The sequence below is a fragment of the Adiantum capillus-veneris genome, chromosome 26 (genome assembly GCF_014529385.1).
Source record: "Adiantum capillus-veneris isolate H3 chromosome 26, ASM1452938v2, whole genome shotgun sequence".
NCBI lineage: Eukaryota > Viridiplantae > Streptophyta > Polypodiopsida > Polypodiales > Pteridaceae > Adiantum > Adiantum capillus-veneris.
The window spans coordinates 119485538-119499300 of NC_140956.1; the positions used below are offsets into that span (position 1 = coordinate 119485538).

A 13763-nucleotide genomic window follows, 5' to 3' on the forward strand; every position below is an offset into this window, starting at 1 on the left:
AGAGGACAGCAAGCCGGAGAGCAAGAAGGCACAGGGTCAGCGGCCAATGAGGGCATATATTTAGAAAATGTGGCAGATCCTGTGGACACACCTATGAAAGAGGAAATCCTAGAAGGATCCTCTCAAGAGCCACAAGATCTGACATAGGAAGAGGAAGAAAATCTGCGTAAGGCAATAGAGGTGGAGATCAGAGAGACGACTAAGGAAGCCTTGGAATGGCAGCAGAGGGTTTTCAAATCCATGATTATCCAGAAGATTGACGCCAGCAACCTCAGGCGCGAATGGCTTCAACCCTCTCTCCAATATCCTTTGCTTAAGTATGAAGCTGCCACCATCAATAAGAGGATTAGAGAAGATCCTACAATGCCACTCTACAATGCAGATATCTCCCAACCAGAAGGGGTCAGGCTAATAGTTCACTCTTAGCCAAAATGGAGGAAGGCTTGGCTGACAAAGTACCCACAATACCTAATCCATTTGGTAGAGGCACCGAAAAACATCAGAGACAACCTCAGCTTTTGTCCTCTACCAAGGATCAGGACGTGGAAGGCCCACAAGATATTACAAAGGAGCCTTATAGATGTGCCTATGATCTGTCTGGTCAGCCTTCCAAGGAGGTGATACATGCGTTGTATCAAAGGATAATTTTTCTGCCATCCTATCACCTCTAGGCCTTTGAAGAAGCGTTCTACACCGACTTCTTCACAATAAACACTGATATTTTTAGCCCCACAATGATGAATCTTACATGCAAGATACGAATCATTGATCAAGATGCGCGAAACCATACGATGAAGAAGCAGCTCAGCGGCCATGGCGGGGACGACATGAGCAAGGAGGGGGGGAGTGTTAGAGGCTGGACACACCCCACGGAAACGGACTACTCGGAAGATTATCATTTTTTTTTGTAATTATTCATTGATTGAGGAAACCTGATTTTTCACCTTGTAAATATTGGGACTTACAGAAGTTTCCAGATTGTATCCCAGTTTGATAGTTTGATGGAGTAGATGGTTGATTTGGAACTTTAGGGTTTGAGAATTGTAAGGTATTTATACCACTTTTTGACCCTAATGAAGGACATTTTGTCATTTTTAAAAAGAAGTTTTGAAGTCTGTGAGTGAGCGTACTCTGTACGAGAGAGTGTGAGCTTCATCTTCACTCTACGTGTGCACCGGCGATCGGAATCAAGTGCGGAGAATTGTAGCGTGTTGCCCCCGACGAGAGCTACGCGTTGATACCTACATTGCGCACGTACGGTCCAGTTTTGCGAGCTCCTTCTATGAGCTTCATCTGGTGATTTGATGAGCATACGTTGTTCGATTTTGCATTGCAGCATGTCCACGCGTTCACATTGAGTAGAGCTACACATTAGGCACTTTAGATTTTGAAAACGAAGACCTGCAAATTTCGGTCAGACATCCTACGTGATTTTGCACCGGGTGTTTTGGGTTGGGATTTTGGTTCATAGACCTTAGGGAGAACGACCTATTGGTGTTAGTAGGGTCTCCTTTAAGTTCTGTGGTGTTTCGAGATTGTTTGATGGGTGTTTGGATCTAGAAATCATTGTAGGAAGTTTCCTCTTATGCACTCTTGAAGGCTGTGACTTAGACAATTGGTAGAGACCTCTGTAGGAATTAGTTAGGAGTCGGTCGAGTGTAGGGTGACACCTTATGATTGCTTCCACGCGCTTGCGGATCGAGCTTCGTCCTTAGCTGACATTATATGTTAGGTGAGTTCTCGCTGTGCTGACGTCCGTTGTGGTGTATCCGTCCAATAGGTGTCTATAGCAACTCACAATGATCTATCTTCTATGATAGATGAGTATGATGTTGACCTTGACTTTAAAGACATGGGGAAGAAAGAAGAACCATTCACCTTGTAGGATGTTTACCTTCTCCATGGAAATAGGCTATGTGTTACCCACTCTCTTCGTGAGAAATTCATGTATGAATTCCATGCTCCTCCTTATGCGGGGCATAGAGGCATTCAACCTACTCTTCGAGGAGTAGAGACATACTTATATTGGCCTACAATGAAGGTGGACATGCAAGAGTATTTTTCAAAATGTGTGGTATGCCAAAAGACTAAGTATGATAGAGGGAAGCAACCTGGATTACTCGAGCCATTGCAATCCCTGTTTCACCATGGGAGAGTATATCCATGGTTTTTATCTTTGGATTACCCAAGTCTATCCATGGGAATATGGGAATATGGACAATAGTTGACAGGTTTAGCAAGCAAGCACACTTTATTCCTGTCAAAAAGATTATTAAGACACACCAAATGGAAACTCTATTCATATCTAGATTTTTAAACACCATGGATTACCAACATCCATCGTGTCAGATAGAGATCCTAGAATGACCAGTATTCTTTGGAAAGGTTTCTTTGAAAAATCTAGGTACAAGATTGAATTTCTCTTCGGCTTATCATCCCACAAACGGATGGCCAAAGTGAGATAGCCAATCTTACGAGTCTTGATCTAGTAAAGACTTATGTTATAGAAGTAGATCAATGCTCACAATGGGAAAAGTACATACCTTTTGTAGAGTATGTGTATAATAATACTATCCATACTTCTACGGGATAAGCACCTTTTGAAATCATAGAGAGAAGACCTAAAAGTCCCTTGCTACTGAAAGTACATGGGAAGATCTTCATTGCGGATGAGTATAGCCGTGACCTACAAGAATATTTTCAAAAGATTAAGGAGGCTATATCCATCTCTCAACAAAGGCAAAAAGATACTTCTAACAAGCACAAAAGGGCCTTAACATTTTAAAAAAAAATTGGGTCTTACTTAAGTTTTCCAAGGCTTGATTGAGGCAAACAATGGGCAAAAGTTCTATAGGCCATCAAAAATATTATGCTAAACTAGCATATACTAAGGTCATTTTTGAATTTCTAATCCAATCAATGAGATGTCTTATCAACTCAAGTTTCCCAACCATTGGCTCATACACAATGCTTTTTATGTGAGACTACTTAATCCCTACAAAGGAGAGACACCAAGTGAACCAATTACTGAAGACCCTCCCGAAATCAAAGACCAAGAAGAGGTGCTACAACCCGAAGCTATCTTTCGGCATGAAGACAAAGTACTATGACATATTAAGATTATCCAATAGTATCTTATTAAGTTCATAAATTATCCTTTTGAAGATGCTAGATGGATCCAAGGAATACAGCTTAAGGATAGTATGAACCTTGTCAATGCTTACAATGCTACATTAGAGTAAGCAAATGTACATGTTTCTTTTGTATGATCAATGTTTTTGTCTTATAAGACTAGTTATTTTTTTATTATGCAAAAATTTAAATAGTATAGATGCTTTCAATCATGTTTGTGATGATGACGTCTCTCAAACACCAAGTAGAATTTGTCACTCTACTTGGGAGAATGAAATGGACTAAAGAGTAGACATGCTTGCGTTAGCTACATCTCCCAAGCACCAAATGGATTAATCATCCATCTTGGAATGATGTCGTAGGGTAAAAAGGGATCCTCTACCCGCTAAGAAACATTGACTAATGACAAGGGCTTTAGCTCTTCTACCTCATAGTCGAGGACGACTATGATTTCAAGAAAGAGGTAATCTCATAAAATCTAACATCTAACCAACCCAAATTATTTTCTTATATTAAATTGATCATTTAATGTGGGAGAATAAACGGGAACAAGGGTTAGAATATAGACATGTGCTTACAGATCTATCTCAACACCGGGCCAATAATAAAGGGGCCCAAATGAGAGATGGTATGTCAAAGAGCAAGGCTAGCCAATGGAGCTTAAAGACCTTAGTTTTAGCTTCATTGAAGACCTCCAAATGTTAGTGTTAAAATTCTTTTGACCTTTGGTAAGCTAGGGTTGTGCTTGAGGTGGAAACCTGGCACAAGCTTGAGGTGCTTGTCGTGCTTGCTGACTAAGGTGCTTAATGAATAAGGTGCTAAGGTGCTCCATGACTAAGGTGATTGAGGGGGTAAGGTATTCCACAAAATCAACATGATCTCTACTCAAGGGTGGGCGAGCCCTCATTCTAGAGGCTAGAGAGAGAACACACACCCCCACACACAAGCCAAGCTTGGTACCAAGAAGGCAAATAGGACACTTGCCAAGCTTCTCTTCATGTTTCCCTCATGGTGTGCCCAATGCCTATTGGTTAGCCTCCCAAGGCATCCAATGATAATTTAGTTTATTCAATCAATTTTTTTTGCATTTATCAAGTCCTCTCTCTCAAAGAGGAAAGGGGGACACTTACCCAAGGCTAGCATACTTTCTTGATATGCACTAGCTTGTGATTGGCCATGATTGAGGAGGTCCAATCAAGTGCCAGAGAGTTCTAGAAGAGGGGGTCGACCAAAGCAAGAAGGGGGCTAGCTTGGGGGGTACTCTCTCTCTCTCTCTCTCTCTCTCTCTCTCTCTCTCTCTCTCTCTCTCTCTCTCTCTCTCTCTCTCATTGTGTGAAGTGCAAAGTGCAATAGCTCCATCTCCTTTTCCAAGATAATACGGAAGTTGAGAGCCTACACCAAGACTCTTGGCTATGGAATGAAAATCCAACCAAGAGCCATGCTTCAATGCTTAAGCTTTCCATCTTCTCCATCTTCATTACTATGCTATTACTTATGCTAGCAAGAAGAGTGTTGATAAGTGAGAAACTATTTATTTCTGTTATGAATGTTTCTTCTTCTTCTTTCTTACCCTCATTCCCCACTAGCTCTCTTCACCTTTGAAGGTGTTTGAGACCTTGGGACTGAGGGTTGGGGATAGATAATGCTTTTTAAAAAGTCTATGTTATGCTCGTGATGCATGAAGCTTTCCATCTTCATTGCATCACCTAGGTCACAAGGAACACAAAGATTGTATTGTACCAAGTGTCTCTTGATGGGAGAACCTATAATACAAAAGCCTATTGGAGCGGAGACAGGCTCCACATAAATCTGGTCCTCAACTAATGTCAAGTTCTCTAAACTATCTCTCTTGCAAAAGTATTGTTCAGGCCAAGTTAATTAAGTACTATGGTTATGTTGCTACCATCAAATAAGTTCACCCTCTATGTTCTCAAAGTAGTCCCACAAAAATGTTCTCTCTAATTCTCTTAATTCCGCTATTCTCAAAGTTCATAGGCCATTTCCATTACACTTGGCTTCATCCTCACATTGCCACACATTGGGTACGACCATCCTCACAAGCACATTATTTGCATAAATTTTTTTGCTATGTATGTCATGCCGCCATTGACATTCACAATCATTTTGACTACAGTTTGGGAGGAGAGCAGAAGCATAAACAATGAAAAACTTGACTGACACTGACAATTTGCAACCAACATCGACACCAAAGCACTTGGAATACTTATAGTAGCACTTTACTTTGATCTCTAACATTGGAGATGCCTCGTTTGTATTTGATCTACCACCTAGTTGCCTACCATTCTCTAGGCGAGGCGCATTTTAATCCTATAACCGGTTGAAAACTCTTTGGGAAAGATGTTTTGCCTTTCATGATATACCCTGCTATCAAACTCTCCAAGGGAGAATTTGACAGTAGGGGAGGATACCTTTGTACTTTGGGTGCTACTATGACATACATGGGGAGGCTGGTTGGGGTGTGTGATGCATCTGCACCACCACAAGTGAGAGTCCTCTCTAGTTTCTAGCCCTACATATTTGACATCACTGATTAGGTCACCAAATGCCCTCTTCCAATTTTATAAAACAAGCCTAAGCTACACACTTTGTATCCTCCTTTTGCATCCCCATTGATTACCATCATTTTAGACTAACCTTTACTCATTTTTTATATTACTTATGATTTTCTACTTTTGTTATCTCTCTCTCTCTCTAATATCTTTCTAATTAACCTACTAATCACTATATGAATGGCTCACTAATGTTTTCTCCATAACACCATTCTCTTTCATGTGATATCAAAGCCGACGATTCTACACCTAGGCTGATTAATTTCTCTTGCATCATCATAGAAGCCTCTACATTTACACAAACCTATGCATGGAGACAAAGCACAATCACTTGGATTCACAGAGATGACAAAAAATTATACAAGGAGTAGGGACTTCATGACATCGGGTAAGACCATCCTTACAAGCACATTACTTGAATAGAGATTTTGTTATGTGCGCCATGCTCCCATCAGCATTCACAATCATTTTGAGGACATTTTTGGTAGGGAGGAGGAGAAAAATCAACGACTACAAACTCAACCAAAATTGACACTTTATAGCCGACATCGACAACAAAGCACATACAAAGGACTTTGAATATTTGTAGTAGGAATTCACTTTCATCTCTAACTTCATAGAAGCCCCATTTGTATTTGACCTACGACCTAGTTGACTATGATTCTCTAGGGGAGGTGAATTTTGATCCTATAATGGGTTGAAAATTCTCTAGGGAAGATGATTTGACTTTGGTCCTACACCCTCTAGAGAGTTTGAAAGGAGAGGAGGATACCTTTGTACTTTTGGGTGCTACTATGATACACACGTGGAGAAAAGTTGGGGTGTGTGACACATCCACACCACCACACATGAGAAACCTCTTTGGTTTTGAAGCCTACACATTTGACATCACTGATTAGGTCATCAGATGCCCTCTCCTAGCTTTATAAAAGAATCCTAAGTACACTGTGTATCCAATTTTGCATCCCAGCTCATTACCATCACTTTATCCCACTTTGTACTCATTTGCATATTAATTATGATTTTCTACTTTCATTAAGTCCCTCCCCCCCCCCCCCCCCCCCCCCCTCTCTCTCTCTCTCTCTCTCTCTCTCTCTCTATATATATATATATATATATATATCTCTTTGTAATTAACCTACTAATCATATTATGAATGGCTCACTAACATTTCCACCATAATGCCATTACCTTTCATGTGTGTGTGTGTGTGTGTGTGTGTGTGTGTGTGTGTGTGTGTGTGTGTGTGGCACACACACACACACATGTATATGTATATAAATATGTGTGTGTGTGTGTGTACACACACACACACATAGGTGTGTGTATACATGAGAGAGAGAGAGAGAGAGAGAGAGAGAGAGAGAGAGAGCATGCAGAATCAATGGGTTGCAAATGGTTGAAAATCATTGATTCTTGCTCTCTCACTCTCAATCTCATGTTTGCCTAGCATGAGAGACCAAGATCCATATAGTCTTTTACACATGGTCACCGTGGTGGTCTTTTGGGCCCTCAAACATAGAACTTTGTAAGGCTTTAGATTACGTAATAATGGCTCTGGGAAAGAGTAGCAATGGGGAGAGCTACGAGCATTATGATAGGTTATGTTGATATAAGTAGACAAAGTTTGAGTGTAGTCATTTATTGGTGTTGCATTGTGTCTAAGTTCAAGCTACAATTACAAGATAATTATGGAAACACTATCTTAAATTATCTTTGTTTAAAAAAATGACCACAAGAGAAATAAAGTCTCTGTCTTCTTTTTCCAACACAAACAAGTAGAGAAATAAGAGCAGAGTATTTATCCATGGCATTAATCCAGCTTCCTACAGTGAAAATATAGAGTGCACCAAATATGTTGACTACCTATCCTAGCACAAATTTAACATTTAATGGCCTAAAAACTTGTGTGTAGCGGATATTAGCATGAACATAGTGGGCATTTCATTAGAATAGATTCCTAATGAGAAGTACAAGAGTGCTTGGGTAGAGAGAGCAACAAAAAGCATAACACCTAGTTAGATAGCATGAACAGTACTTTAAAAAGAGAGAGAAATTAAGCTATTGACAACAGTTGAGGACCGGATTTGCATGGAGCCGGTCCCCCCTCCAAAAGGCTTTGTATTATGGTTTCTCGCATCAAGAGAGACATTGTACAATACAATTCTTTGTGTTCCTTCAAGACTAGCTAGTGCAATGAAGATGAAAGCTTCATGCACTAAGCAAAACACTTAGCAAACACAACATCAATTATCCCCGGTCTCAGACCCAAGACCTCACACACCTTCAAAGATGGTGAGAGCTAGTAGGGTATGAGAGTAAATTGAGAGAAAGAAGGATTATCTTACGAGAAAGATGTACATCTCCTCACATAATCACTCATATTAGCATAGATTAGCTTAGTAATTAGCATGGTAGAGGAGATGACCATGCATTGAAGCTTGGCTCTTGGTTTTGCATCCACATGCCAAGAGTGTGTCGATGTAGGCTTCTATCTCACAAGCTTGGAGTAGGTGATGAGCTCTTCATTAAAGCTTGGGAAGAGATAGTATTTTTCTTCCTTCTCACATAGACTGTGTGAGAGTGTGTGTGTGATAATGCCTTGCAGAAATCAACCCCCTCTCTCCTTTGGGCGACCCCTCTTGCTATTTGTTCTTGCTATCCTCCCATTGGACCTCCCTAGGACTAGCCAATGACAATTAAGTAGCATAAGTGATAGCCTTCTGACATGTGTCCCCCTTTCCCCTTTTGTGAGAGCTTTAGGTAACTTAATAATTCAACCAAACTCTCATTGGACCCCTTTGCCTCCTGGCCAATAGGGATCAGGCAAGCCATTGGGCTGCTGAATGCTCATTGGACCCCTTGGGAGACTGTCCAATAGTCTTCTAGAGGACTTAATTCTCATTGGTTCTTCTATTAAGTGATTTTAAATTAATTAAACTAGATTTACTCTAGCCTAATTCTCATTGGTCCACCTCCAAGTCCATCCAATAGGAATTGGGTACACCTTGTGGGCATCTGGCCTAGGGCTGACATGTGTCCCTCATACCCTTTGTGTAAAGGGAGCTTGTGTGTGTGTGTGGCTTTCTCTCTCATCCCCTACATGCAAGGCTCGCCCCCTCCTAAGTAGGGATTGCAAAGAATTTTTTGTACACACACAAAGCATCCAATTCCCCTATGGTTGACCTTTGGACACAACCTTTGAATTTTGGAACCTTAGCATTTTGGAAGTCTTAATGGGCTGAACCTTAGGGTCTTTTTAGCCCATTTTTGCACATGGCTCTTTTGCAGATGGCCCCCCTTTTGGATCCCTATTTTCCCTCCTTTGGATCCCTATAGTGGCCGGTCTGCTAGCTTAACCAATATTCTAGCTTTTTCTCCCTTGGCACTTCCCCATATTAAATGATCAGTTTAACATGAGAAAATCATTTAAGAGAATTAGATATTGATTATTATGACATTACCTCTCTCTTGAAATCATAGTCGTCCTCGACTATGGTGTAGAGAAGATAAAGCATATTCATGGGTCCTTTTCTTAGCGGGTACAGGATCCCTATGTTACCCTATGACATCATTCCACAATGGATGGCTAGTCCATTTGGTGCTTGAGAGCCTAAGGCTTCCGCAAGAATGTCTGCACATTAGTCCTATCAATCTTCCATAGTAGAGTGACAAGCTCTACTTGGTGTTTGGGAGACGTCGTCTCCGCACACTTGATCTAAGCATGCATACTACTTCATTTTTGTGCACAATAAAGAAAAAGAGAGTCTTATAAGACAAAAAAATTGTTCATTGCAACCATTTTATCCCTTCCCATAGAACCCCAACAGATGCTTGCATCCTTCTGCTAGAGGCATCAAGGTAATTCTCTTGAAGATCCAAGCAACTTAATCCTAGAATTTCCTTATCTCATCCTAGAGCCGAACATATACCTTGACGGTTTGGATGCCCGTCACATTCCAAGATTGAATAGAGATGTCTTTCATCATTGAGAGAGGGGTACAAACTCCTCCATCCTGAGAGACTTCTCCTCCATGTTCTCTTTCATAATGTCTTTCTCCATAGGCAGTTTCTCGACTTCATTTTCGAACATAGTCAATTTTTTTCCCATTAGGTTCTTGAGATTAGCATCCCATAGGACCTCAAGAAGGTTCTCATACAAAAAGGGAAATTTTGGGATGTCAAGTAGGTAGGTTATCAAGAAAATTTTCCTTTATTTCCCAATTACTCTTGGCTGGAATTTACAACACATGCATGAGAAGGTTCTCGGGGTTAGCATCCCATAAGACCTCATACAAAAATGGAAATTTTGGGTTCTTAGGTAGGTAGGTTATCAATCAAGTTTTCCTCTAGTTTCCAAATTACCCTTGGTTCGGATTTAAAGCACCTGCATTAGATGTTGGAGATTTAAAGCACTTGCATTAGTTGTTGGAGATTTTTTGTTATCCTTCATCCCCCCCTAGTGAACGTGGGCACAATAACTGTCTTTTGAATTGTTGGGGATGGCGTTTTGAATGAGGTAGGATATAAAGTGGAAGATGAGGGTGACTTTTTATCCATTTTACGGGGCATGTGAGGAATGCTCTAGTTGCTCTTGTGTTTCCCGTCCAAGTAGGTCTTCTCAATTGTTAATGGCATTTGTACCCTTATCTGGCTACTAACTTCCCTTTTCATCTAGTTTTGGAATCTCCCTATCAGTTAGAGGAGATTGTATTGTTGACTTCTCTCCCTTCAAGGGAGCTAATGTAAAATACCTGGCAAGTTATTGCAAAGTGACCAAAGAAATTGCACTTAAAACATACAGTAAATAATGTGTCAAAATTAGTTGAATTATCTTTATATTTCCCCCACATTGACTACTAGATTTTTGGGTTGGGAAATTTTGATGTCTAAACATATGCACACCCTATTTGTTGTAGTGCTTATTTTTTTGCTAAAAGGTACTAACATTGTGGTCCCCAAAGAGGCCACCAAGTCTTCCTCAAGTCCTTGAAAGTTTGATCCCAAATTGGTCTCTGAAAATAATTCTTTGAGGTGGTTTCCCTTGCCCTACGTTTTTGGCAAAATTATAGAATCTGAGTCAACTTGACATATTTCAAATAATTTCCCAACACAATGTATTCTTGTTGTCAAAGCTACCACTTGGAAGGGCACAAACTGTTCAAATATGATGCTTATTTCTCACAAATTTTTTAAATGATTAGGAATGCTAACATTCTAATTTTGTTGATCATTGTCCACTATTGCAATTACTGTGATTTTTTTTGGAAAATATTGTGAAATTATGCTCTTTTTGCACATGAAATGAGCTGTGAAAACTCATCTAGTTCTTATATTTAGTAAGTTGGCTTAAGTCAAAGTATAGATAATGTACTATAAAAACCAAGGCCAGTGATATTTCAAACGCACATTACCAATGCAATAGATGGATATGCAATGAACCAAGACATGAATGTCAGCATTGAACAATGGGAATACCCAAAATTTCATCTAAATGATAAGATCCATATCTTTGCTATGGTTATATTTGTAACTCATAAGTTCTCAAGGCTATTTGAAGCACTCCCAAGCGGAAAAGGTCACAGTTCTATCCCAACAAGGTCACTGATGCAAGAGACCTATAGAGCATGCTACCACTATTTGAGGATCCTCCAAAGTTCCTATGGGGGAGCCCCCTTATTGGCTCTACCAATTGCCGATCACCTCCCATGCAACTTATAGATCTATAACTACGAACAAGGTTGAGCTAGATATCACATGCAAGCTGAAACTAACCAGTATAATGCTCTGGTGTCCCCTACTCAACAAGTCGTGTGTACCAACATAATAATAAGATACTAGGTAAGGTATTCAGCTTGAAATTCAGATCTTGTGAGGTGAAACCTTGCCGAACCTTGATTTTTTCTCTTCAAAGGATTGGAGAAACTATGGTAAATAGCAATGAGAGACTATAGATTTCCTCCAAAAAGGAGGTGTCCAATAGTGTCGTGGGTAGGCAATATCTGACCATGCTAGTAGACACTTCGATATTCAGGAAGAGTCTCGAACGAGAGATTGTGATTCCTAAATGGTCTCAATCTAACATATATACGTAGTCTAGGTCAAAGTAGCACATTGCTCCCACACATACATGGTACATTGTTTCAATTCTTATTATGTAGGTCCTTGTTGAATAGCATGCTCAATGAATGTGCCCTCATTTGTGCATTTTGTTCTCATGCAAAGAAATACTAAATAGAATCATGCAAGTGCTTTCATGATATTTTCTTGGTTAAAGAAAATTATATGCTTCCTAGTACCTACATGCGGGCATGTGCAAGATCAAGTGTACCCATTATTGAAATCATACAAGTCCTTGCATGATATTTTCTTTGTTAATTAGAGAAACTTATGTGCTTCCTAGTATATGTTCTTATTCTGCTTGGCAGCTCCATGCAAGCAAGCCTTCTAGCTCACATGTACACAAACTTCCATTTTGGCCTCATACTTAAAGAGAATCTTCACATTATCTTAATTGTTATCAATTCATTGAGCTAACTTCAATTGCTTAATGCAAAGCGAATGTTCTTACATTTGTGTTGATTTCCATATACTCATCGAGGTCGGTCTAAAAATCGGACTCTATGCCTACGTAACGCAACCGGTAACCGGGGGTGCTTGTACACATAGAAACCCACCCTCAAAAGCAGCGAACTTATAAGTTTGTGCAGGCCCAACAACGAGCTGCATTTAGCTTCGTGGTAGAGCACTCGCCGTTCAGAGCCTATGCGTGAATAAGCGCCTTTTTGGTGATCAAACACCTTCTTGGTTTGAGCATTTCTAAGGCGTGAAATGTGACCAGCAAGCCGGTTGCCCAGCGCACCATGTGGCAAACCGAGTGAGCAACCGTAACGCCGTCAATTAAAGCGTGACTCTAGGTTCCGTCCGACATTTAGTAAGACATCGAGTTGGATGTATCTATTTAAACAAATGAGAGTTTGATTCCTAACCTGATCTTTGTCGTCGAGATATGCAGCTTGTTTTAAGAGCTCCTCAATTTTGTGCAGGATGAAGTGATGGACAGGGAGGCCCTCAGTGGTCTCGTTGAAGGGAGACACCGCCAGCGCGAGGCGAGGCCAAACTCGCTCTCCGAAGTTGTGCATGGTGTTGCCTTTGGAGTAGGCTATGAGATGCATAGTGTTGCCAGGGATATATCTAGCATAGGTAGGTACCTCGGACACATATCGCACGCCCACACATTCATCACCTGTCACATTGCCACAGTTGGCATACTTGACGTACCAGTGGTAGGGCCGTTTTCGACCGCCGCCGCTCATTGGCACGCCAAAATCATCCGGGGTGACATTGACAAGCAAGAGACGGCCACTGGGCTCGATGCATGCATTGCGAATGGCATGCTGTTTGTGTTGTGAATGAAAGGGGAGGAAGTAGGAGGTGAAGTTGGCCTGGAGGGAGGGGGAGAGGTAGGCAAACTGGCGAAGGAAGGCGGTGGGGGTGCGAATGACGAAGAGATCTTGCAAAGTGATGTTGGGAGGGGGGAGAAGGCCCTCCAAAGAGGATATGTTGTTATGAGAAGCTGTGGCAGAGGATGGGCGCTTGCGATTGCTAGCTGTGTATGTGCTTAGCATGTAGGATAATGGATCGCTTGCGCAGGAAGATGAGAGCTCGAGTTGGTGGGCGCTGGGATATACGAGGAGAACCAGAACGGTTGCAGAGAGAGCTAGAGCAAGGAGGAGGAGCAAGGCGAGCTGGGTGCGGTAGTAAGGAGGTGGCTTCTGCTGCTGTAGTAGCTTGCCCATCTTTGAGATCTGCAGAGGACTGCATTAATGGCTCTCAGAGACTCTCCCTAAATCTTTCATGTCCTTGAGCCACGACAACGAAACGTGTTGACATTTTCCCGAGAGACAGAGAGAGCTGTAAAGTTTAAACCGAACGACCTAGGTTTAAAATTCTAAATTTGACGGCGGTGAGAAAACCTACAAGATTTAGAGGAACTTAGCGTAATTTAATATAAGAAACTCCAAATGCTTTTCTTGCAGACCATTCAGTGTTCACCAAGCT

General features: G+C 41.1%; 1 protein-coding gene across 1 annotated transcript in view; it reads right to left on the reverse strand.

Moving 5' to 3' along the window:
• The window catches only part of LOC147424075 (uncharacterized), a 48525-nt gene extending 35006 nt beyond the window's left edge, over nt 1-13519 (reverse strand). The window contains exon 1 of the mRNA XM_086502187.1: nt 12692-13519. Within this exon, the coding sequence (XP_086358313.1) occupies nt 12692-13501 (810 nt within the window). The 5' untranslated portion in view covers nt 13502-13519. The remainder of the gene's footprint in view (nt 1-12691) is intronic.
• Nucleotides 13520-13763: the final 244 nt, after the last annotated feature.